General features: G+C 36.9%; 2 protein-coding genes across 2 annotated transcripts; both read right to left on the bottom strand.

Moving 5' to 3' along the window:
- Positions 1-9,791: 9,791 nt before the first annotated feature.
- On the bottom strand, positions 9,792-15,091 carry LOC140343984 (cytochrome P450 2B11-like). Its single transcript, XM_072430890.1, has 4 exons — positions 15,080-15,091; positions 13,154-13,316; positions 11,017-11,166; positions 9,792-10,162 (listed from the first exon to the last, which is right to left on the bottom strand). Exons 1-4 carry the CDS (start codon positions 15,089-15,091, stop codon positions 9,870-9,872), a joined length of 618 nt encoding a protein of 205 aa, XP_072286991.1. The 3' UTR covers positions 9,792-9,869.
- An 895-nt stretch (positions 15,092-15,986) lies between these two features.
- On the bottom strand, positions 15,987-26,522 carry LOC140343633 (cytochrome P450 2G1-like). The gene is made up of 9 exons (XM_072430406.1): positions 26,359-26,522; positions 25,485-25,647; positions 24,152-24,301; positions 21,796-21,956; positions 20,966-21,142; positions 19,242-19,383; positions 18,121-18,308; positions 17,401-17,542; positions 15,987-16,304 (listed from the first exon to the last, which is right to left on the bottom strand). Exons 1-9 carry the CDS (start codon positions 26,458-26,460, stop codon positions 16,117-16,119), a joined length of 1,413 nt encoding a protein of 470 aa, XP_072286507.1. The 5' UTR covers positions 26,461-26,522; the 3' UTR covers positions 15,987-16,116.
- Between the last annotated feature and the right edge of the window lie 661 nt (positions 26,523-27,183).

Consider the following 27,183-nt stretch of genomic DNA (forward strand, 5'->3'; position numbering starts at 1 on the left):
CAACAGGAAAGACAAAATGTATGCTGATTAAACATAAGATTTAAACCATTGAAAGACTGTATTTCTCCTGAATCTACAATATCCCATTAATTTTTTATTTATCTCAATCTTAAACTGCTCTTACAGATTCTTTGTTCTTCCCATGGAGGACAAACACTACTATTTTTCATTGACTTTCGGTAGGTTCAGACCTGCTGTGGGCTTAATTTGTCCTGCGTGGCTCCTGGCAGCTGGCTCCTTGCCAGTCGGTTGCCCACCACAGCGCATCTGCAGATGCGGGAAGCAATGAGCAGTACTGAACCACTCACCACCTTCCCCATTGGTTCTCTATTGGAACGCCGTGGTTAGGCAGTAGTTCACTTGTATGGGGAAGGAGTAATGGCATCACAACCTCACTGCCAGTTGTAACATAACCTTTTTTTCCTGCTGATGGTGCCAATTTATAAGACTGGAGAGGATACACTTTCATCAGTGAAGTTGGGTGATCCAACGAACCTGGAATGGATTTCCTAAAAGTCATTTGCTATTTGTTAGCAATGTTTTCAATCCTGGACCAGATTAATTCCAGGTTTGCTGATAAAAGTGTATTCTCTCCATCCTTAGACAGCTTTAATAAATCAGGTCCAGTATGTCAGCAGAGCAAGGGTAGCTGCTTTAATAATCTTTGTTTCATCTTTTTTAAATCTTTTATATCATCTTTTTATAAAGTGTTACAATTATGTGTAATTATTACACTCTTACTGTTATTGAATTAAACCTTTTACTCGTACTTTTAAATATTTTAATACAAAAATACTTGTTAGTTTAACCAATAATTTGTTGCATGTTCATTTTTCCAGAAAAGTGCTCCTCTTTCCCATCTCCATATATTCAAAAGGTATGCCTAGATTTTTTTATCTAAACTGCTTTGCTTGGCTGTGACAGTGACTTAGCTTGCTTAAATCATGTAATTTAGGAGAAATCCTTAGGAAGAAAAGACATGTATAAATTGTGTTTTTTTAATTACAGTTATATCTCCATAGTGTGGTTTAAACACTACCTGTATAACAAAAAAAGGCAATCTGATTCATTATTTATTAATTGAATGGAAGAAACTGGATTGTTTATTTTAAAATTGTTTTTGCATGGATATAATAATTTTGCATATATAAAATGTGTTGCATAATGACATATTACAATAAATCACAATCAGTATCCTACAAGTTTTAAAGTGTGATAGATGTTCCAAAGTCACATCAGTTTTGTGAAATAAAAACCAAACTTAGTATCTGCAGAGTACTCCCCTACTTTATATAGTGTTACAAGGATTAAAATTGCTAAACATTCATTCATAAAATTTTATCATACATACTTATCCTTTAGGCCAGTGGCTCCAAACCTTTTGGAGCTTACGGATCACTAAATGCATGAAATCCGTGTGGGGAGCCGTGTGTCACTCAAAGGGGAAGAGTGACGCCATGATGCCTGAACCTGCCCACACTCCCATTGCAGGTCTGAGCCTGAGATGGGAGAGTGGGCAGATTGTCTCTGTATTGCCACCGCCCAGAGCCTGCGATCCATACGGGAGACATGGTCCACGGCTGATGCACCAGCCAGAGCTGCGGGCCACCTGTCAGACCACCACGGCAAACAAGTGAGCTGCAGACTGGGGGTTGGGGACCCCTGCTTTAGGCAACAACCTGTAGTAGGCCTCTAGATGCCAGAAGACCCCATTTATTTACTGACCAATGATAACTACCTTGATAATTTTCTGTATATGCTTTAGTGAATGATTTAGTAATGCTGGGTCTTGAAAGTGTTTGAGTCAGGAAATGATTGTATTATTGTATTTATATTGTAATATTGTAAGGTCAAAACAGTACGCTGTAGCTGGTGTAAAATGACCAGGATCAGTAATGCTTTAGCTGTACAACTATCGTTAGTTTAATATAAAGTGTGACAATACCTTTGGTGCATTTACCTTTTGTCAGGACTCCAAAAACCAACCCCTCCTAGTCTTATACTCACTCCAAGCACATCAACAAAATATGGATGTCTAAATCATTAAAGTCTTTCTGTCTTAGCTCAAGCCTGTGTTCTGCAGTCCCATTTATTTTTACACCAATGCATCTAAATTTGTGATTGCAGAACCTATACACTGGTCTGGCTAGGAAGAATTTTAACCAGTAATCTAGAGATCAATATCTTTCTGAATTGGGGTATTTAAGAATGGTTGTAGGTGCAAAAATATGAAACAACATAATTCACAAAAGGCTGGTAAACCTTGTATGGGCTTCATATATGAAACAGAAAATCAGACATTTCCTAAAACCTTCCTTCAAACATCATGGGAATCTTCGTCATGGGAATCTTCTACACTTTCAGTAGTGAAGCTGGGTGATCCAGCAAACCTGGAATGAATCTAGTCCAGTATTGAAAAAGCTCCATTATACTTTTAGTTTATATTAAGTTATTTAAATTAAATTCAAAGTGCATTAAGACAAAACAACTAACTTTTACAGTTTGGTTTTGATTTATTAAAGCTCTCCAAGACTGAGGATAATAGACTAACGCGGGAGAACCTGAGTGATCCAGCCAGATCAAGCATTCACTATAATCTTTTCAGATTTCAGATATATGTGGTGATTTATGGTAATTATCTGTTCAGCCCACTTTGCCCATTTTCACATATAACAAATGCATTAACATTACTTTAAAATTAGAATTATTTATTAGTATTAGAAGTGAAATCATTATAAAAGCACATCAGAATAAAAAAATGATCATAAAAATGTAATAATAATGAAGATAAATTAAGTCTAAATGGAAAGATTTTAAGTGACAATAGCGGATAAAACATCATTTGTGCATACATTTATGGATGGATTACAAAAGAAATCAGTAGATGGCAGCAGAAGAAGAGATCTACAGATGAATATTATACTGCGTTACCATTGTCGCTTCCAAGAAAAAAAATAATAAAGTGAGTTATCCTTGCATTTTTCCAAATATCTCTCTAAATATTACTAAAGGATAGCTTAGAAGTGGTGCTAATCACATTTCAGCTTGTAATAGGCCTCTCCCCTAGAAATTGTAAACTAAATAAAGAAGACTAAGAACAGGTTTTAGTTAGGGTTTTAGTGTGGCAAAGAGATTGTGTATTACAAAGATCAATTTATATTATAGTTTTGTATAATAGAGTAGCACAGCATTTTATATGTTTTTTTCCATAAATATGATCATGGAAAAAGTGACGGATAAGGGATATCCTATTATCCAGTGATATCCTATTACCCTAATTATGGTGTTAGAAAAAAGGAAGAAAGCGTCCCGGATCCCGACGCGTTTCGCCCATCAGTTTTCTTAGGGGATTTGAAGAACATTTGTTCCCAGTTTGAGATAGGTAAAATTATCTTGGAAGGGATGTCACAGAGGTGGGTAAAGATAAAGTATCTGTGCTGCTGTGGAAGGGATTCCTGTATCTGGCAGAGTTCGGCATGCAGAAAGTGTGTGTCTGTGTTGCTAAAGGATTTAATACTGCCTAAGATGCTATTGGACAAAAAAAAAAAAGGAATGGGTCGTTTAATGCAGTAGTCCCCAACCCTGGAGCCGGTCCATGGCTGGTGAATTGGGAGCTGCAAATGACAGGAAGCAGAAGCCTTCCTTTCACTGCTCTAACGCAGACACACAATGTGACAGCAGGAATGCAGGCAGCAGGAGCACTGCCTTTTCTCCTCACACTGCTTACACAAGAGTTGCTGAGAAAGGCAGAGCAATGTATGTAAGGTTTACACTTCTCTGCCTTACCCAGCAACTCTGCCACCTGACAGCACATCGGCCCTCTTACACTACTCCAGTTGGTTCAGGACCACTGATTTAATGAATAATGGTGAAAGTATTTGAATTAAAAAACTTGACAAGGAAGACGTTTTTACAACGAATATAGAATTATGACAATAAAAAAGATAGAAAGTTTTCTAGAAAAGTAGAAAGTTTTAAAATGAAACTTAAAAATACACACATATGGCATGCCACTGGATACCACTGGAAAACTAGAAAAATAAAACTTTGGACATGGATGATCGAAAGAATGCTATGAGAAACTACTGACAGCAAAAAAAAGATAGAAGGAGAGCATGAAGAACAAAGAGAAAATAATAATGTAAATGTCCAGGTTAAAAAGAATATTGTATATAAAGAAAGTGTTCATGGGATTAAAAACTGGCAAGGCCCCTGGAAGAGATGCTATAACTGCTGAACTTATAACATTTTCTGTGCCTCAAATACTAACTAATCTTTAGAACAGCGATCACCAATCAGTGGTCCGTGGCTCTAGCCGGTGCGCATCCCCAGTGGGATCATGAGGTGGAGCAGTCAGGCCAGAGCCGTGGACCATGCCCCCCGTACAGATTGCAGGCTCGGTGGGCAGGTTTGTGTCACCGAGTCTGAACCTGTGATGGGAGAGTGGGTGGGTTCTGGCATCATGACGTCACATTGGGGGAAGTTTGTTCCCCTTTAAGTGACACATGGCTCCCTGCACATGTTGGGTCTAGAGTCCGTGAAATTAATGGTCCGTGAGGTCTAAAAGCTTGCTTTAGAACATGGAAAGAAGAGCAGATTCCAGATGACCGGACAGTAGGTGTTATTTAACCCATGTATATAAAGGAAGTAAATTGAAAAATAGGAAATGTGGAGGTGTTACTTTACCAAGAGGTCTATTTATAAAGCTGTGAATCTGACATTCACTGAAACATTATCTGGTGGAAAAATTTCCAATGACTATCCACCAAGGAATAATTTAATTAATGTTAAATATATTGCTTTATAAATAGCCCACTAAAAATCACATAAAAATATTCTCCAGTTTATTTAATAAAAATCTGTAGGGAATACAAAAGTAGATTTAGCTCAAGCTGATCTGATTTAGATATATCATTGTAGTTGGGGCCCTGAATAAAAAATTCTGGATCTAAAGCTACCATATGCGTTTAAGGAGACCTTGCACAAGTATTTATTATGAACAGTGCAGGTAGACATGGTGATAAACTTTCAAGGATTTGTTGCACCTTTACTTAGAAGCTATTATAAGGAAACAAATGAGAGGTTTTACTAACACCAAGACAGCTCAGCTATAGGTGGTAGAGAAATTTAAAGCAAAACCTAACCCCCGATACTCACCTATCCCAAATCCGTTGCAAGGCGCCGCCATCTTCCTTTTTCTATCCTTCCTGAAGATGATCTATGGCCATCTTCATTGACCCAGAGTTCATTTATCCCAGAACTCACTAGGGAAGCCAAAATGTATGTTGCAGACAGGTAATACCAGGTTTTCCAATGAACACCTGCCAGATCATGATTTTTTTCAAAATGGGACTTTAGTTCCTCTTAAAGGTAGGCTCAACAGAAGTGAAAACAAAATACATGGAATGTACAATAACACAAAGAGAACAGCCTCGTCAAAATAGGTTATTAACTTACCTATTTTTACACCTTTCATTAAATAAACAGCTTTGCATAACTTGGATTTAAAATCAATAAAAAAAAGAATAAAAAAACAGTGAAGAGATTAATCCCTAGTGGTAACAAATGTTGTTTTATCAACATAAAGTGAAAAGATGAGCACCTGACTAACAATTAAAGCATAAAACCATAATAAAACCAGTGGTGCGAAATTATTTCATCTTGAGACAAATTAGAGGGTATCTGAGAGAAAAATATTATTTTATATACACATATTTGAGCTTATACAAGACAAAAACAGAAGGTGGAGAATAAGAATGAAACATAAATTAGAGCATTGGTCCCTAACATTTTTGGTCCAGCGGACCGCTAAAATTACCAGCTCCAGACCGCACATGCGTGGGGTGCTGGGTTTCAGTCAAAGGGGAAGTGACATCCCCGTAGTGACGTCATGATGCCAGAACCTGCTCACTCTCCCATCGCAGATCTGAGATTGGTATAGGAGAGTGGGCTGGTTGTGTCCAGAGACACCACCCGCCTACTTCATTGAACCTGCGATATGTATGGGGGACATGGTCCGCGGCTCTAGCAGGTGGGCCCTGCCAGCGGTGTCCTTCTCCTGACCCTGCTGGGAAGACGCACTGGCCAGAGCCGTGGACCACTAAAATTTGGTGGCGACCGCTGAATTTGAGCAATTGATAGTGAATAACATTTTATAAAATGTATATAAAATTATATTTATATAGTTTATAAAAGCTCAAGGACCAGCGTGGATAGGGCACTTGGAGAGATTGGATTAGGGGTGGCATGGTGGCAAAGAGGTTAGCACTCTGGCCTTTGCAGTGCTAGGTCCAGGTTTGAATCTAATCCAGGACACTGACCGCATGGAGTTTGCAGGTTCTCCCTGTCTTTGTCTGCGTTTCTTCCCCCATTCCAAAAACAGTTAGGTTATCTGGCTTTCCCCAAAAGTGACAAATGACATATGACTATGGTAGGGACATTAGATTGTGATCCCCTTTGAGGGACAGCTAGTGACATGACTATGGACTTTGTAATGTGCTGGGTAACTTGTCTGCGCAACATAAATATTAGCTAATAATAATATTATTTGATGAAAACAGAGCAGTAAAAAAATAGTACAATGTAGTGCATGAGAAAAGCCCAGAAAATCTGGATGAAGGGGATATTAGAAAAAAAGGGCATAGAAAATTGAAAGCATAGGGGTTCTGATAAATCATAACAGAATAATATTGTATAGGAAGCGAAGGTCCACAGAGGACTGGAGTTGATGGACATTGGCCTAGTAGTTCAGCTTTTATCTCTTTTGAAGCTGTCTTTTTGTCTATCATTCTCACTATACTTTTCACATTCTGGGCCAATTTTCCTCTTGTAGTCACATCCAGGAGGGTTGGCTACAATCCTACGAAATTCTAAAGCTAATAATGTATAATAAATGATAATAATGCCACAATAAGTTGCTTAGAGATATTTCTATAGCCTTTGCCTTTAATATTCGAGTCTAAAATTTCCATTTTGATCTCCTCAGATAACTCTCTCATTTCTGTCTCTGGTTCATGTTCAGTATGAGTCACTTTGCCAAACAGCATAATACTACTTGTCTTTATTGTCTGTACTTTTTTTTTAATTGGCTGACTGACTATTTGTCTAATTTTTTAATTAAATAGTATGTGTAATATAAATAAAGCAAACAGCTAAGTTGAGGAATCATCTAATGTTTGATTATTTTCCTATGTCCCAACAAACATGTCCAAGATATTTAAAAAAACTTTGTAAAATAATCAATACTTTTTTTCTTTTTTTACTTATTTTGTTTTATTCATACATGTTTGTCCAAACATTGCTCAAACTAAACAGAGACATTGTTCAAGCAACATCAGTTTTCTAACATTGGCAACCCCTCATATTTTTCCTATGAAAGATTAGCTTCTAATTATTGCAAATGCATCCAAAATCCACCCTGCAATTAATTCTGCTGCACCATCCCCAAGGGTATTGAGGGGAAAGTGCCACAAATATTTTCTTTAACAGAGACAGTGATTTCACCCTTTTGGTGTAGAGGTGTGTGACTTGCAAAACTTGCTGGACAGAATTACAAAACCCTTTGGCAGGTAAGACAAGTACTCTTAGCAACACAAACAGATACATAAGTATCCTTAGTTGTATTACTGGTGTTCACCTTATAAAAAAATATTACAAATAACGTATGTATGAGAGGTACCTTTTCCATCTGAATAAGGAAACTGTCTATCAGGTGACGGGGTTTGCTTGTATTCAGGGTGGCTTTGCTGATTTCTGTCTTCTCTCTCACAAACTGTTCCAGTTGCAGAATAAACATGTGTGCTCTGTGATGGGGTCCTGGTACATATCTCATAAATACATCATAGATATCAAAGAGCTTGGGAGAAAAGAAAAGCAATGAATATAATCTATGAAAAGATCATTTTTGGTCTTTTGTTTTCTATAAGAGCTATATAAAATAAACAATCCAAAAACATGAAGGATCCTATAATGAGATCAGCAGAAAATTTGGGAAATTTTGGCTTGGGGGCAAAATAGAGCCAACTGTCCTTTTTCTTGGCAGGGATAGTTTCATGGGGCCAACAGAAGTGTACTGTTGTAGCACTGCAATGATTGGTGTCCATGTTTATAAATATGGTATCCATAGTATGAAACACTAAATAAATTGCTGTACTATCACCATAATAATTTTCATTGTTCTCCTTTTTTCCAGTGTTGCCTTCTGCAACTCTTTTTTTTTTTAAGTCAATACATGACTTATCAGAGCTTCAAAGGAGTCAATAAAGGAACAGTTACCCCAGCATGGTGCTGTTATTACATGCCTAAGTGGGGAATACATGAATATAAAAGCAAATATGGAGTATATAGCCATATAAGGCCCAGTAACTTTATATGAGTACAGATGGATTTTTTAATAAGGTATGAATGGTGAAGTATTCCCAAAAAAGGATACCAGATCAACATATATTACTTGTTTTGCATTGAAGCGGGAAATGTCCAGTCCTCCCTTGAAAAAAATAGATACCTAAAAGAGAACATCAGCAGAATTCATGGAAGTGCATAAAGAGCTGATTTACTAAAAAAAATTAGGCTGTTCAATTAGAAAAGTGAATAATCCCCTTGCAAGGGATATTTCGTCTAGCTTAGTGAATGTTCTAAAATTTACTTTGTACAGAATACTCAATTATTAAAAAAGTTAAAACAAGCATGATTTTTGCTTTTATATGCTTCCAATAGTTAAGTCAGTAAAACTTCACCTGATTCACTATGTTAATAACCTTTGGTAAAGGCAGAGATATGCTTAGGGGAAAGAGGTGGATACTACCATTGGTGGATCTGGACCTGCTTTTATACCAGGGAGAATTGGAGAGAAATTGGACGCTGGGGAGACAATTTCTTGCAGTGTATTAGGAAAAACATGAATCAGTTCATCCAGGCTGGGTCTGCAAAGACTGCATCTAAGAGGATATTCCAAGACTGTAAGCACCCATTGACAACCTTACTTATGTTGAACTTTACTTACTACATTAAGTGAATCTTTCTTTAAGGGGTCTGCGCTGTCCATCCACTGATACATAGTTCTCTAGTACAGATACACATGCCTCCCTGGATAACATATACTTTTATTTTAAAGGTTGAGTAATCCACCAGTATTCCCAGTCACTGGCAGACTTTGGGACGGAAATACCCACTGGCTAGTAGTTAGAGAGGCTTTTGCAAGCAGTACTTAGGTCCTTTAATCAGACACAACCTTCTCTTTTCACTTTGGATATCACTGATCCCACTAAAAGTGGTGTCACATTGCTGTGTAGTGTTGGTTTTTTATTATTATAATGTGTGCTGCTCGGCCTCTTGAGGGTGACAAATGGAATGAACATCTTTCTTTATTCCAAATTTGTGTTTTGATATGTTATACTGTGATTGATTTGTTTAAACAATATACTGTATTTCAAAAAATATTTTCCCATGAAACTTTTTCCTAATTAATAAAGTCCTTTTTTACCCTTTGCTGTATCAGTGTGTTGTCTGGTCCAGTTCCAGGTTTGGTCACCACTGGTATGCTAGGGGAACTAAAAACATACCAGCAGTTCCTGTGGAGTTGTGGGGCACTTGTAATACAAGATGTAATCCCTCCGCACCCTGTACAATACATGATTAATATGATTGTTTCACTTACCTCCTTGAAGGCATTGGGGCATCCCATTAATTCCCACTTGCTTTATTTTTGCTAATGAGGAGTTCGATAACACACAGAATATTTACAATAAAGCAGAGCTTGCATTTTAAAGCAAGGTCTACTTATTTACCAAACTTCCCCATACTCACATGCTACAGAAAAGTAATAAAAATCTAGAGAAAGTCCTAGACTGTTATATTACTTGGATGGAATGTCATTTCACAAGATTAGGAATACTCAGTATTTCCAAGGATCTTAGTGGTGATATCACTGTTGGCTGGCCATGGCTGTAAGATGGGGGTAAGCAATATTTGTTATTATATTTGTATATTAATTGCCTCAATACCTGGCCCCAGAAGGAGGACATGGATTCAAATATGTGATACACAATGTTAAGCAGCCTTTGGAAATTAGGGTCTTCATAATTGTATCTGTTGCCAAATATTATGGAGCACATGATATTAGCAGAAAGTTGACTAAAGTATATAGTGGGATTGAAGGGCACACCTGGGAAGGAAAAAGAGAACAACTGTCAGCTTGTATAATAAATCAAAATCAGGCATTAACCTTCCTAATGTAAAGCACACATAATCTCTATTAGATCTCTTAGATTGTAAGCTCTTCTGGGCAGTGTCCTCTCCCCCTCCTGTGTCACTGTCTGTATCTGTCTGTCATTTGCAACCTCCATTTAATGTACAGCATTGTGTAATATGTTGGCGATAAATAAATACTGTTTATTATTAATAATATTATTTATCTACTAAAGTTTTAGTTTGTATACAGTCAGGCAAGTCCTTTCATTACGTAGCTGTTGGTGCAGATTATACAACCAGAATTTATGACTTTATGAATTTAACATTTTTTACTTTCACTTGTTATATATTTCTTCAGATTGCATAAAAACTAAAAAGAGGCTACACTGGTTTGGAGGTCAATATCATTTTATTTAATGTATATACATTTTTGTAAGTGATGGTTTGTATATGTTATTCTTTTACTAAACAAACACTTCTTGAACCTCATTTATTAAAATTCACTGGAGACTGGAGAAGATAGACTATCATGGGAGAACCTGGGTGATTTAACAAACCTAGTGCTGTTGGCAATTTTTTTCCAGTCGTGGACCAGATTCATTTTAGGTTGGCTCTCCTATGGTAGTCTATCTTTTCCCCATAAAGCAGGCCTATTGTTATATATATATATATATATATATATATATATATATATATATATATATATATATACTCATTGTCATACTAAAACAAACTACAGGTGTTATCATTTTTTCCTAGGCACAGTGTGTAAATGAGACCAAAATGAATGGATTGTATCTAGTGGTTTACACACTGGGATCTACATACCATGGGTTTCTTTAAGGGCCTCTACCAGACAATGAGCTTCCACTTGAACCCGTTCCTCAATGCTTCTTTTTCCCATGCCAAACATTCTGAGGGTCTGAACTGAAAATCGACGGATCTGCTTCCAGCACTCACCGTTGCTGAGTCCTATTCCTGAAGGAAATATTAAAATGATGGTCCAAACATAAAGAGACTAAGCAGTAAAACAGTTTTTTTGAATGGAGTGAGTTTAATCTGGAATTGTATTAAAATATCCTGCTAGTGTTCAAATTCTTTATGCCCACTAGGCCAACTTGGGCCAAACCAAAAGTATATACCAGAGGGGTGGAACACCAGGACAATAGATCAATAGGTCTTTTTCATATTAAAGCCCATCGGAATTTAAATCAGCTGGTTTTATTTCAGATGAATTCTGAAATGAATTCAGATGAAAACATAAAAGGGCTGATTTATCATTAGGTTGCATATAAGAACAGGAGACAAAAGTCAACTGTCTTCTTCCAATATTTTATTGGCATAGGGATGAACAGAGTTATAAAGGAAGGTTTATTAGCTTTAGAATGTTTAGTCATTATTACAGGCATTTTTTAAAAAAATAGCAATTTAGTAATTTTTTGAGTTTTGTAAAAAAAAAGACCCTTGAATAGGTTAGAAGGCTTCCTGACTAGGAAGTAGGGTGGGAAGCATGTGTTCCCCCATTTGTATCCGTTAAAAAGGTCTTCTGTAATCTTGTTTTCCCCAAAAGAAGGGGGAGCAAAATTTGTAGCTCCCTGTTCTGTTAACAAAAACAAGGCCCTGCATGCCCTTTTGAGAACTTCTTTCCCACAATGTAATCCTTGTGCAGTTGGAATCTATGGTTAAGGAGCATATTTGGTATTTGGAAGCCCAATTTATTAAGGGAGCTTTAATTTTTAGCTTTTGCAGCATCCATCTATCAATACGTCCAAAATATACACATAATTGATAAGGAGGTCAGTTCTACTAATATCATGGGATATATGACCGTTACTATACAAGGCTTTCCCCATATTTTCTAAATAAAAAAAGAGAAAATGTAGTGTCTCGTGTCCTGATGCGTTTCACCAACCGAAATCCAAATAAATCCCAATGCCTTATCCAAAAGTCATAGAAAATCCTTGATAATTGAAGGGGTATTTACTTGTTGCTACAGGCAAAATCTCTCCAGACAAATGCAATGAGTAGTTGCAGGCTTTGTTTTACAATATTATTTGATTTGCCGTTTGAAACTTCAGTCTTCCTTTCACTTTTTATATGTATATATTTAAACCATTGACATACGATCGACCCTTTCCCAGTCATAGGATGGCTTTACAAGGTTTATGAGAGGCTGATATTACATAAAATTCAGGCAATTGTTTAAATACTTAATTCAAAGTGTTTGTAAAGTCGAAAGGTTTTTTTAGATTAAAGAAATGATAAGAAATGGTTGAAATCCCTACCTATCAAGCAGTTTCTTTTCCTTTTTGCCCTGCTTTGGAAATTTCTCCCTATACCTGGTCCTGGAATTGCAACGACATTTTCAATTTTGGAGAGTTCTTAAATGAACAGGTGCTCAGATTGGAGGATCTCTTGTGACAATTTTAGATTTGCTTTTATGTATCAGTAACAATAATCACCAGGAAAAATAAAGGGGTACCTACCTGCTGGTATACCTGCTCTTATTGTGAACTGTAGGTCCCAGCATCTCATGAACATGGGGAGACCCTTGAAATAATTTTCAGATCTTCAGGGAAACCTACTATAATTACTATATCCACAGCTCTCAGTACATTAGTGATGTGGTTAGTAGGAAGAATGCCTCTTACATTACAGACCATTGGAAAGAATGTAACTCTTGAATAAAGCCGAAAGATCATTGATGTCAGTTAAACTGACCCGAGAGGTCCAAATTTCTCATTGATCGAGGGACCCTTTACAACCTCTGGAGGAACTGTGGTTGAGAAACACTGCTCTAAAGGTTTCATCTAATAAAATGAGAAGTTCACAACAAATTTTTGACCAAAATTGGGGTGTATTTATGAAAATAAGGATCATCTGATTACTATAAAAACAGTGATTAGTATAGTTTGTTTAACCTAGGAGCGTTAATAGTGGTAAAAATTGCTTAAACATGACTTACCATGACCTTTAAAATATTGTTCCACAGATGGCATTCGACCTCTCATTCCAAACACATCACCTTGGTCAACTAGAGCTTCTTTTACAGCTTCATATCCACATAAAACAATGACTCTCCGCGGACCCAAATATACGGTGTATATGTCCCCATACTTCTCTCTAATCTAAAATATAGAAGATATTTTCCATAATATCCTTAGGGACAGTGTTAGAAGCTCCATTCTGAGATAATGAGCTTCCTGATCTGTACTGTGAATGTTTTATGGGATGGTTATGAAATAGGTGTATTTGAACGTCCCAAAAACATATTTAAAGGGGAAGTATACTGTATTGTATCTGAGCAGATGCTTTATGATGGTGTTATTGTGCGCAAACTCTGGGCTAACTGCTAAATATATATGGTAGACATTTTATTCTCCAAAAGACTTATATTTCTGTCCATGTAGATCTGAGATTTACACAGCCTTGCCTTACAGCACAGCCTTGTCTGCCATGGCAGAAGATTTGATTTTCATTTTTTCTGATGCAAATAAATTACACTTACAAGTCTTGGTCCTCCCCAGCCTTTGACTACATAGTAAGGATTTAGGCTAAATGACTCACAGGATTAATATAATAAAACAATTGTAAACCCTAACTGTATGATGTTTATTTGCTAAATTGTACACCTTTTTTTCTATTTAAAAATGTTGTTTTCAGCTTTTTAAAATTATTTTCAAATTCAGTGTTGGTGATACCATTTACTATATCTACATGCACTCCAGTGAGGGCTGCTTAGTTTATTTTAAAGCAGGATTCATGATAATGACAGTAGTGGAACATGCTTCTGGAATAAAGATTAGTACAACTGCTATAAGCCTCTGCTTATAAAAGGGTGACAACCCAGGAAAGTAATATGGAGACATATCATTGTTAACTTATAATAGAAAATGCATGGACTAGGACTTTTATATCAGGATTGTCAGTTATTATTTCAATAAAAGCTGTAGATTTACATTGATAGAAAATGACATTAACATGTCGGAATGTAAGGGTTAGCTTCCAAACGATCTTCAACCATCCAGACCTTGATGATGTTTGTTTATCCTGGCACACAATAAGGAAACTGGTATTTCTGGGTTTCACTGGTAGCCAAAACGGATGCTTCACATGTACAGCTCAGCTTTGACTTCAGAAACCTTGGTAAGTAGGACACATAATAAACTTTCAAATACAACTTTGGTGTACTGAAAAACTGCATTTTTCTTGGGGGGGTGAACAATGTTTTCCTATGTTCCCCAGACATCCCCAATTTTTTTGGTGACAATACCATGTTCATGGAATTTGCAATGAACTCTAGGCTTATTACATTTAGTTTATTTTATTTTGGTACTCAAAATGGTTAAAATCAAAAATTATACCATGAAGTCTACACTTTAAATATGACTTACTAAATTATTTAAATCTCCTTCTATGATTATGTAACAACAAGTCAAGTAGCACAGCTTGAAGGCTAGGTGTGCTGTATAGTATGACAGGTCAGACAGAGAAGGAACGCCAATGGTAGGAATGTTCTGTGTTTGTATATATGTATATTTTATACATTTTTGTTTTATTAATTTTTTGTTTTATTTATTTTTCCTGGTAAAAAGCAAAGCAAGTCCTAATGTTGGTTATAGAGTTTAGCTTAATTTCCTAGATGGAAACTAAGGATCTCTTTCTTCTTAATTTACCTTATAAATTATTTACATTCATATTTTAAAAACTTTATTTCTTTACTGAAAATACATAGTTTGAGTACGCTGCACTTTTGCTTGCCTTTTAATGATGGAAAATGCTGGAAATCGTCTATGCCATGTTTTTACTGTGATTATGTTTTCAAGAATTTATAAACACTGGAATCTGCAGGCAAACACCACCTTTGAAATCAATGGACATGTTTACTTACGTTAACCTGCATTACTCTTGTGTTTTAATTACTAAAACCTTGCAAGGAGCATTATCTATAATGCTCACAAATGTGCTTTAAGGAAATGGTGTAACTGTTGTATTGGTCTACTGGTGTAGATTAACCCATTGCAATTCATACATGGGCTTTTAAAGCCTCAGGGTAGACTCTAGGGAAACAGTCCATGTACAATAAGCCTTAGGTCACAAGACTTCTGGATCAATGTTCTTTGGAAAAACAAGACCAAAGTGAAGAAGTTTAGCCATATTGCTAAACACAAACGTGAACTGTCGAGCACAGTGGTGGAAATGTGATAATTTGGGCTTTTTTTGCAGCCACAGGACCTGGGCCCCTTCATTTGAGCGGGAACTTCTCTGTTTTCCAAAGAATCCAGGAATGAAATGTTAGGTCATTGGTGAGGCAGCTAAAGCTTGGTTGAAATCGGGTCATGCAACAAGACAGCCTTTCTCAACCCCTTTTAGACTTTTAGGTCTTAGGGAATCCCTGATAATAATAACAATATCCATAGCTCTACATTAGTGCAATGGTCAATAGGAACAATGCCTCTTACATTGCTGGCCAGTAGGGAGAATGCCTCGGATAGCCAAAAAGATCAATTGTATCAATGGTAATTGACCTGAGAGGCAAGAATTGCTGAATCCTTAGCAACTTCTGGAGGAACCTTGGTTGAGAAACACTGCAACAGGACAGTGATAACACAAGCAGATCTGCAATGGCTTAGTTAAAGTCCAGACCACGACCCAATGAAAATGCCATTGTGGGATCCTAAGAGCTGCGCAAAAAAAAAATATCCCACAAACCTCAAACAATAATACAATGGAATATGTTGTGCGTTGTTTACACCAGAGTTTAGATTTAAGTATTTTTAGAATCAGCTAAGGACTATACTGTATATATTTTAATATACTCATACACTTTAACACATTGTTGATTATCAGGTTTTTGTGAAAGCCTAATATATAAAATTACTTTAATTTCAGAGTTAACGTCCTTATCACATATTTGCCTCTATTGCTTTAAACTAAGCGTGGGATAAAGCCTATCTCAAAAAGTTGTGGAATATTGCTAAACCCACAAATCTGTGGTGCTATTTCCAGTTCTTTGGAGTCTACTGGAGAAGTTATGTCAAAGTTCTGCAAAAGAGTGGTGAGGATGAGGAACACTTCTTGTCGGGCCAGTACATCTCCTAAACACATTCGTTTCCCTGGGGAGAAAAGAAATTAGGAATTTAGAAACAAAGTACCCTTGAAGCAAAGATACATGATTAGACATCAGACTTTGCTTGTTTTTTTATTGAATTTTAAATTTAAAGCTAACAATATAGATTACTTTTGGAGTGGGGTGGATTAGGAATAGAAATCATTTTTGATCTTTAGGTCCTACTATTGTGTTGTAAATAGCTCCACTGTTTCTTCTGGTCCTATGAGATTTAGCTTTTGGGCTGTTGATAAAAGGGTATTAAGCAAAGTAAACAGACATTTTAAAATTTCAAAGGATTATACACTATTGCTATGTTTATGCATTTTTTGTTCGCTTTATTGCTGTATGTTGGAGGTGGTGTACACATATGGGACACATATTGGACTGGATAAAGAGCTGTGTGGAGTAATGAGCACTTTTAAAGTGTGCTGGGAGCTACTGAATTGGGTAATGTGAGATAGAAACTGGAGGTTTGGGGTTATGTAGGTTGGGTTGGAGGACAGCGCAGACTCTGGGTGCCGTAGTCAGGTCCTGCTTGAAATTGGAGGACGGCTACAGGGTTTGACAGAATGTGACTGGCATATCTGATACAGTCAATCTGGTGATAGGCAAAGAGAATACAGCTTTTCATTTGAAGTTATTTTTCATCTAATGTTGACTCTTTTGAGTTATATGTGGAGCAACTCTGGGCAAAATGTCATTGAGGTATAAATACTAAACTGAATGTTGTATGGTCACCGTTTTGAACATTACCCTAGGCGACCCATTGGATGTGTACTTTTAGATTTTGACTATATTTTTAAAATTTTTTAAAGAGCAATATTTATTAACATTTCAATCATTATATCAAGATTCTGTTTTATATAAAAATAGGGAAATATAGGGAAACAATTCATTATAGAGTTGCTGGAAAATATATTTTATAATAATTTCTTCATGTGTAACAATTGTTACACATTACTCGCAAATGAGAGGTGCCGGAATGGGTAGCAGTGTTGCAATAAATGCAGTGCAGTGTTGCACAAATGGATTTACTGATAGAAACTGGCTAACATGTTGGTTTTATGTGAAGTTTGCTGAAATAAACATTTGCCTTGTACCTGCAGAAAATATCATTAATGCCTCATTCTTTTTAAAGCTGCCATCTTCATCCAAGAACCTCTCCGGTCTAAAAGTGAATGGATCAGGAAAGTACTTTGGATCATGTAGAACGAAGGACAGAGGGACACATACATCTGTATCCTGCAGAAAAATTAGCCACGAATGGTCAGGCTATCTAAAAATGCTTGCCCTACTTCATGCATTACAACAAGTTAGAAAAGCTGGCCACTCTAGCTATGAAGCAATAGCATGGCATTTTAGGTAAGAAGCAGATACAATTTGGAGATCAGGCTTAGTATTTTTTAAGTATATTATGACAATAAATGCCTTCCATACTTAGCCTGTCCTTTGTATGGAGCATTAAAGGAGCTTTAGTCATCCATTACATGATCCAAGCATGGATGAGCACAGATGGGCACACCCAAAATGCCTGGGGGTCAAAGGATCCTGTGAACATATGTCCTTATTGATTTTTTCGTTAAATTATTTTCATAAAATAAAAATAAATACAATATAATCAAAAAACAAAAAAATTCACACCTGGGAATTTTGATAACAATACCATGTTTAGAGGCTTTGCAATTAACTTGCTAAGTCATTAAATTAGTTCCAAAAAACACTTAACAAGTTCTAACCTTTAATAGCCATACACCAACAAAAAATGTCTGCCTATAGGTACAATTTATGTAAAAAAGTTATCTTTGATATTAATGATTTACCTTGGGAATAGTATATCCACGGAACTGAGTACTTCTGGAGGCCTTATGTGGCAGATTCATGGGAAACACGTCAGCAAATCTGTGAATTTCATGAACGACGGCATCGGTATATGGCATATATTCCCTATCTTGTTGTGCTGGGACACGTAGTTTTCCAATCACTTGATCAATTTCTTCTTGTACCTTACCTAACATGGATACTTAAAATCAGGTGTCTTAAATGGGAGTCCACTTTCTAGGTAAACTTATACTTAGAATTAAAGTTGGGGAATGAATAACCAGTTATGCTCACAGTATTTATCTATTCAGAAATGTTTCTCTGTTACTGTCTGATGATTATGCTGGACACTTCGCTCTACACAGAATACCAGACGTCTGCTTCTTTACTAAATAGTCCTTTTGCAGTATGAGGTGAGCTTTGGGTCATTGCCCTGCTGTAGGACAAACTTTGCTCTTATTATGCACTGTCACATTATTATAATTGACAACATGTGTATATTCCCAATGAGCATACTGATTGATAATACTGTATAATATTGTAATCCCAAAGGCCTCCCTAACCCCTAAGAAACCCCTAAGAAACCCCTGTGGGGCGAAACCTGTCGGGTGGGAAATGTACTTGTTACTGCTAACATAACATGATATAATATGATATCACTACTCTATGGTTACCAAACTAGTGTACCTATGTTAGCCTAGAGTTAACATAGGAGATTTTCTGTTGATTTTTTTAATTTGTCCTTAACTAATAAAATTAGTGTTTCATAAAAAAATCTTGCCCCTCAAAAGCCCGTCTTTCTTTTTCTCTCCCACATACCCTAGAAAAGCGAATAGCCTTCACTCCTCAGTACAAGAATAGACTGACCAGCTTCGGTAGAAAGTTCTTTGTTTCTGGCTATGTTGAGTGAGTAGTTGAAGCCATATTTATTGATGCAATAGATTCTCAAATAGTCTAAAGAAGGCCAATTTTATAGCTTTTTTTTCAATGTAACGGTTTTCAGCTTTACGAGGAAATTTGTAAGATAATTACCATAATGCCCCAGCACCCAAACAACAAACGTAAAGTCAGCTTTTTCTAGTATTGCACCAGAGTCCCCAAGCTTTTTTCCCTGGTCTCTTACGTTTAGCATTGGGGTACTTGAGCAGAAGCAGAAATCCATGTCTTATTGTGGTAGCCACTGTCTCTGTCCCAGCAATAAACAAAGATAAAATGGTTGCATACAAATTCTTCAGATTAAAATATGTGGATGGTATATGTTTTTCCTGCAAATAAAAAGCAGAATTTTACTTTAACAATTGTAAATTAGTACAATGAAAGCTTTTGGAGTTCTTGGAAAAGAGATGAAATTACCTAAATTCAAAATATATGAAGTCCTACAGTTGGTTTTCTTCTAACAGCCAAGACATGAATATAAATGCCTGTTCACTGCCAGCATTCTGCAGAGTGGGACCTTAATTTTCTGTGCAAAAGCATTAATTTTGTAGGGATCCAAATGCCCCCTGCTAAGGTGACAAGTCAGTTCTCCAGTTGGCTAGAAGTATGGTTTGCTGATTGCAGAACTATATTTCTAACTCTTCAGGGGAAGTGTCTAACCTATGCAGAGAGATTGCTGTATTTTGACATTGAACAAAGTCCCACTCTCTAGCTACTGGTATGGAACATTTTTTTCTATTTTTCCATGGCAAGGAAATTACCAGTACAACATTGAACATCTCTTGATTTATTGCAACTGAAAAGTGAAGCTTGGAGTGGGAAACGACGTGAAGAATAATGGAAGGCATGCATGACTGGGAAGGGATAGGGAGCAGGCAGAGGAAGGGTAAAAAGTTAACATAGAAAAGGGGGGGTTGCTGAATTAGTATGCCGGGAAGTGGCGTACAGTGGGGAGGGAGAACAGGAGTGAAAAGGTGGGTGAGTCGGAAAGGGAGGGTCTTTTTTCAGCTTGACGGAGAAGGAGGGAAGTTTTTCCCACCTGCCTGCCCTGTTTGAGGTGTGTCAGTGAGGTCCTCGAGGTAAGGCATTCTATTGGATTGTTTCAGTGGGGGTGAGGGTCTCATCTATGCTATGGGACCCTCAGTAAGGTTGATGTTGGGAGTATTACGTTTTGTGGTAGGGCTGCGAGTGCTGCTGGTATCGTTCCCGAGGTGTGGCTGGGAGCATTACATATCACGGCGGTGCAGACCCATTAGGTGCCAGGGGTACAATAGTGGGGCCTTTGAGGACCAATAATCAGGGGGTGTTTTTTTAGGAAATAATGTTTTATTAATGTATTGGTTACAGTTATTTATGATTATTTGTAGGTTGCTATTATTTGTTGATTGTGTGTTTATATTATTTATGGTTAATTCTATGGTTATTTATTAAAAGAGTTAATATTTAATTAGGTTATTTGTTAATAAACGGCCCAACGGGGCCATTTAACCAAGATGATGTGTCAGTGTGTGTTTAGGAAAAAGAGGGTGGGGTGGGAGGAGGAGTGGGGCACGACATGCCGTATCACAGTCATGTTTTTAGCTGATTAACACTAAAGGTTTAATTGTCCTTTAACCATGTTGTACTGTATTAGTTAAGCTCCAACTACCAATATTTTTTGAGCCACACATTCATATGATGATAGGTGGTAAGCCTAACAAATCTGATGCACCATTTACAAAAAATAGTCTGCATCAGCTCTGGGGGTAATGCTCTTGGTTGTATAGAGCTGTGTGACTTGCAAAACTGGTTGGAAAGGATTACAGATCCTTTGGCAGGTAAATCAACTCATCTGTGTATTTTAAGTGTGTTCTTAGCTGTGTGCCGGGAGGTCACCTTATACAAAATAATACACATAACACTTGCACGTACCTTTTCCATCTGAATAAGGAAACAGTCTATCACGTGTCGGGGATTGCTTGCATTCAGGGTAGCTTTGCAGATTTCTGTTTTCTCTCTCACAAACTCCTCCAGTTCCAGAAGACAATTGCATGTTTTGTGATGGGGTCCTGGCACATTTCTCATTATTACATCATATATATCAAAGAGCTTTTTCAGAGAAAAGAAAGGAAATTAACATAATACATTAAAAAGTAACTTAATCTTTTGAATTTTAGTCATTGCTAGATTTATTTTCCTTCTCCAGGCCAGCTAGCTTGGCCACCAGTAATAGCCAATTTAAAGCAGAACAAAACTTCAAAAATGTCTCTTCTGTATTAAAATAAACTTACCGGTCTGTTCACAATTTTTAAGTACACTCACCTGTCCTCGCTCTATCACATCTTTACTTCGGATCTTCGGACATACTAATTTGCCAGGATAAAGTGACAACTCTCGTGCATGCATGGGAGTTCATTCATTCCTGGCAGTTGGGTATGCTGGATCCTACACTGAGCTGTGAACAGGCAGGTAAGTTTGTTTACTTAGAGTTTGTTTAATTCTGTGAAAAAAACATGCCTGTATTATTAGGTAGGACACAGAGTATTTAAAATAAAGCAAAGGATGTATCAAAGCAAGATTCACTTAATGCTCCAGAAAAGTAAAATAAATGTATTTCCCAAAAATTGGAATACTTAACATCCTGGTGGTAAAACGTTAATATTAGTGTCACATGGGCACTTTGGGTATTTTTTTAAAAAAAAGGTATTTTGGATTTTGGATTCTGATAATACATAGAAATATTAAATTTGTTTTGTAAATACCTGACCCCAGAAAGAAGACATGGATATAAATGTGTTATTCACAATGTGAAGCAGCCTTTGGAAATCAGGATCCTTATAACTGTATCTCTTGCCAAAAAGTACGGAGCACATGACATTAGCAGATACTTGACTGAAGCATAAAATGGGGTTAAAGGGCAAACCTGGAAAGGCAAAAGAAAACAACTGCTAGCTATTGGATGATACAATCTTAATTATACAATATTTGTACAAAAAACCTAATATAAGTATTTATAATGTAATATAAAGGACTAAATATATAGAAAATTAAATGTATATACTATAATGTAATATAAAGAGCAAATAAAACGTGTAAAAAAATGTATTCAATTGTTACATATACTGCCCACTTAAGGTCGGGTGATGTGGATAGGGAAAAAACTTGCTGCGCATGCGTGAGATTGGCAAATTTTTTCCCTTTTGACAAAAGGTCTCCTTCTGCGCATGCCTGAGATGCACAGGCATGCGCTGAAGGGGCACCCAAGAGGCACCCAAGATACCCAAGAGCCTCCCAGTATGTGTGAACTAGGTATCCCAAGAGGCTGTGCGGAATGAGGGCAGTGCTGCACCCTTTTTTTTTTTAAAGGATGTTGCACTTACAAAAAACCAACAATAGAATTTTTACTTTACATAAAAGGGTAGTCTACCCTTTTATGTAATGTGAAAATTCTGAGTTTAAGTACGCTTTAACCATTGTTTGAGCTAGGGATCGTTGTCTTGCTGCATAGCCCACTGTCTCTTGAGATTCAATTCACAGACAGATGTCTTGACATTTTCCTTTCGAATTCTTTGTTATAGTTCAGAATTTCTTGTTCTATCAATGATGAAAAACAGTCCAGGCCCAGATGCAGCAAAACAGCTTAAACCTAAACACTCCCACCACCTCCCAAGCGTATGCTGGAATGCAGCATGTAATATAACGCTCCTCATTTATGTCAAAAAGTTACATGTTGGCTTCATCCACCCACATTTTTCCTGTGTCATTCTGGTTTGACCATATGATCTTTAGCAAACTGTAAATGGTCAGCAAAATTTTGGGGGGGAGAGGAGTGGCTTTCTGCTTTCCACCATGTCTTACAAATCATTAAAGCTCAGTGTTCTTGTAATGGTGGACTAACCAATGTGAGCCCCTCCCCTCTCCATAGAGCAGAGCGGTGCTGTATGTACAGCACTCGTTCATGCATCTTGCGGTTCTTATCGTTGGGAAGGATCGTGTGTATGCAGCTTTAGACTATTACTTACCTTGCAGTTAAAGTACAGTTGAGTGTCGATTACTTCTGGGTAGGATAACAGTGGTCTTGAATTTCCTCCATTTGTATACAATCTGTCTGGTGATTGGTGGGGTCCTAATTCTTAAGAGATGGTCTTGTAATCTTTTCCAGAATTAGGAGCATCAACAAATCTTTTTCTGAAGCCCTCAGACACCTCCTTTGTTTGAGCCATGATATACATCCACAAAAGTGTTGTATGTGTGACAAGCGATTTGCTTTAAATAAACAGGGTCACCCATTCACACATGATTGTCATTCCATTGATTGAAAACACCAGACTCTGATTTCACCTTCATCCTAAGGATTCACTTACTTTTCTCATATGCAGATATGTCATTGTATCATTTTCTTTTCATTAAATGCATGACCAAATATAATAATTTTTTTATTTGTTTCAAATATAAAAATTTGTTTCATTTGTTTGACTAGGTGTTTCCATCTACTTTTAGGACTTGTTTGAAAATAGGATAATGTTTTAAGTCACATTCTTAAAACGAAAATAGAAAATTCCAAAGGGTTCACAAACTTTCAAGCAGCACTGTAGACCCACTTTAAATTAACCATGTATGGTCCAATAATAAATCCAGAAATTAAACAGGGTAAATACTCTCCCCACCCAATGTTATAGCTCTTGTGCCTAGTACCTAGCTTCTTAAAGGGAAACTAAACTGAAAACAAAAAAATCACACTTACCTTTAATCCTGCAGGTCCCTTTCTGTAAATGTGAAGTGCCTGGTAGTCTCTGACTATTTTACAAACCAGGCTGGTGAATTCCTGAATGCTTTATCTGTATATTCAGGTCAAGTCAGTGAATATAAAATAGTAAATTTACAGATATAACATGGGAGCCAGGCAACTAGCATTTTGTAGAAGGAGGGGGCATCAGTGAGCCCTAACACCTCTCCCAATTAAATACCTTTAAAAGCTATGTGTAATCTTTTATTTCACCTTTAAAATTGTTAGACATAAAATACGTTTTTATTTTGGTCAAAATATACCTAATCTAACAGTCTACAGTCCCCTTATTGATTATGTACGTAAAACATCATACTTTGGGATCCACATACCATGGGTTTCTCTAAGGGCCTCCACCAGACAAAAAGCTTCCTCGTGTATTCGCATCTCAATGCTCTTTTTCCCCACACCAAAGATTTTCAGGGTCTGAACCGAGAATCGACGGAGCTGTTTCCAGCACTCACCATTCCCAAATACTAACCCTGAAGAAAAAGTTAAAATATTGGTTCAAACCTTTTATAGACGTAACAATTGAATCCACAGAATATGCATTGTCCAAAGAAACAATAAATGGACAGAGAATAAACAGAGAGTGACAAATTCCTAATATTGCTTAGACAAATATTATGATTTTCTAAAAGCCAAACCTGAAGTATAAAACAGAGGGGTGGAACGTCAAAACTAATACATGATATTACCATACATATTTCAAAATATCAGACCTATAAAAGGGTATATATATATATACAGGTAGTCCCCAAATTAGGAACATCTGACATATGGAGGGACTCCTAGTTATCAATGGGACTTCCCTGCTTGTTCGTGTGCAGGACAGAGGCTTAATGGGGGGAGGGGGCGCTTTGCATGACTTGCAGAACAAGTCTTTTGCTAAACACAGATGAAGTAGTGAGTGATCTTAAGAGCTGAGTTAAACTGTAACATCTTGTAACTCTTTAATGATCAAGACAAACTCTGCAGTTGTCTCTTTTTGCATATCAAAGCACAGCTTGCTCCAGAAGTGAATGAATGTCTAGGCTCCATAAAGATTTTTTTTGTCTGTTCGTTTGAGATTAACTCACAGTGAGGATTTTATACAGTAACTGACACCATGGTACCTAATAATATGTTGAGACAAACATCTGTCCTAATTGCATTTATTAAAATAATGTAGCTGTTAGAAGTAGCTGTCAACCTGCCTCTATGTATATGAGAAACATTTTCTTAGGTCCCATTATAGATTTGATTTATTGTTTGAGGGAGTGTGAAACATTTCTTTATGCTGAAATAATTACTATAGAACTAAAAGACATAGAAAAAGCCTGCATAGTGGGCACACGAACAGCAAAAAAAGTCAAACTCTTCTCTGCTATCCAAAATTAAAGGAAACATTTATATACATTATAGTCATCATTTTACTCATGCAACTTGGACACCTTCCAGATAGTGTTAATCCCACACTTATTGTGAACTGTAGGTCCCAATATTCGCTAGAAGCATCCTTTGCCCATAATAAAATGAGAGGATAACAGATTCCTGACCTAAGAGGGGGGCTGTGTTTGAAAATAAGGAACATCTGGTTATTATAACAAATGGTGGTAAGTGACGTTTTGCTATCAAGAATAAATCATTGGTGATAACAGTAAGAATTGCCATAACATGACTTACCTTGACCTTTAAAATATTGTTCTACACTTGGCAATAGACCTCTCATTCCAAACACATCACCTTGATCAACTAAAGCTTCTTTTGCAGCATCGTATCCACACAAAACAATGACTCTCCGTGGACCCATATATATGGTGTATATGTCCCCATACTTCTCTCTAATCTAAAATACAAAGAAACATACAGAAACATCAGGAGTCTATAAGAGAGAGGTGAATACTACCACTTTGGATTCTGGATCTGCTGGGCTGTAACAGGGACATCGAGGCATTGCAACTTGTCCCCAAAGGAGACCTTGAAAAGTAAACAGTCACTAGCACCCAAGAGAAAGAATAGTGAGGGGTTATTTACTTTTTTGTTGAACTTTGCCTGCTACTTGAATTTAATCTTACTTTTATTTTATCATCCACCTACTACAACTTGATTCTTTAGTGAACATATATTTGTCAGGGATGGTTATTCAAGTTACAATTAGTCAGAGCCCCTTCCTTCTAGTGACAAAGGGAACAAACACCCATCTTTATTCTACATATATGTTATTGAATTGTTCTGCTGTGGTCGAATTCTTGGACTACACTTCTTAACCAATACTTTCACATAGGGCTTATTCCTGCCTTAATAAAGACCAGTTATAGCAAAGGTATGTCAGTGTATTGCCTGGTCAAGTTACAGGTTGGGTATGATAGGAAAATCCAAAATATACCAGCAGCTCCTGAGGAGTTGTGGTACAGTTTCTACAATTTAAAAATGTAGGTATTAAAACAACAAAAGAATTTCATTTTACTGAATATATTGCACTGTAGCATATAGAAATGGAAATATATACTGCCTTTTATATTATAATGATCACGGACTGTTTGCAACTTTCACTTACCTCTTGAAAAGAGTCCATTAGATGCCCTGTTTTAAGTTGAAGAAGATTCCCCAAAACAGGTAGTGGAGTAGGTCCAGGTGGTAGGTTGCTTTTTTTGTACATGTTTATCCATGTGTAAAGACACAAGAAGCCAGAGACAAAGAATACCAGGCACAATGTAAGGAGCTCCATTCTGAGTTAATGAGATTCCCGATCTGTACTGCGAATGCTTTGTGTGATGGTTAGGAAATAGGTGTAATTAAATGTCTCACATGATTTAAGTTTTTTGTTGTCTTTACCTTAAGGCCAAACTCTGGGCCAACTACTGAAAAGTCAACAGTGAGTTGTTCTGGCTGCCATAGAATCTGTATTTCTGTCCATTTAGTTCTGAGATTCACACAGCTCTGTCTAAAAGCACAGCTTTGATTGACAGGGCAGAAGACCTGATTTTTTTTTCTGATGCAGTTAAATTTTAGTGACATGTCTTGGTCACGCAGAATGGATATACTTCTCTGTCCTGGACCAAATACAGAATTACTTGAAATTCTGTGCATGGCCAAGGACAGAGGGTGGGGTGGGGGATATAAATGACCAATCCAGATTTGAAAATCCCAGCTGCCACTTAGAACTGCCATAAAATTCTGCACTTACTACAAGAAAATATTTTCCATTTCAATGCTGCACCATTTTTTAATTTACTATGCCTTCATGCACCCCAATGGTGGCTGCCTAGCGTCTTTTAAACCAGGCTTACTAATGTAGACAGTAGTGTAAAATATAACTAATACAAGTGTCCGTACAGCTGCCTATACCCTACACATATAACAGATTGAAAACCCAGGAATG

This window comes from Pyxicephalus adspersus, chromosome Z, assembly GCF_032062135.1.
Source record: "Pyxicephalus adspersus chromosome Z, UCB_Pads_2.0, whole genome shotgun sequence".
Lineage (NCBI taxonomy): Eukaryota > Metazoa > Chordata > Amphibia > Anura > Pyxicephalidae > Pyxicephalus > Pyxicephalus adspersus.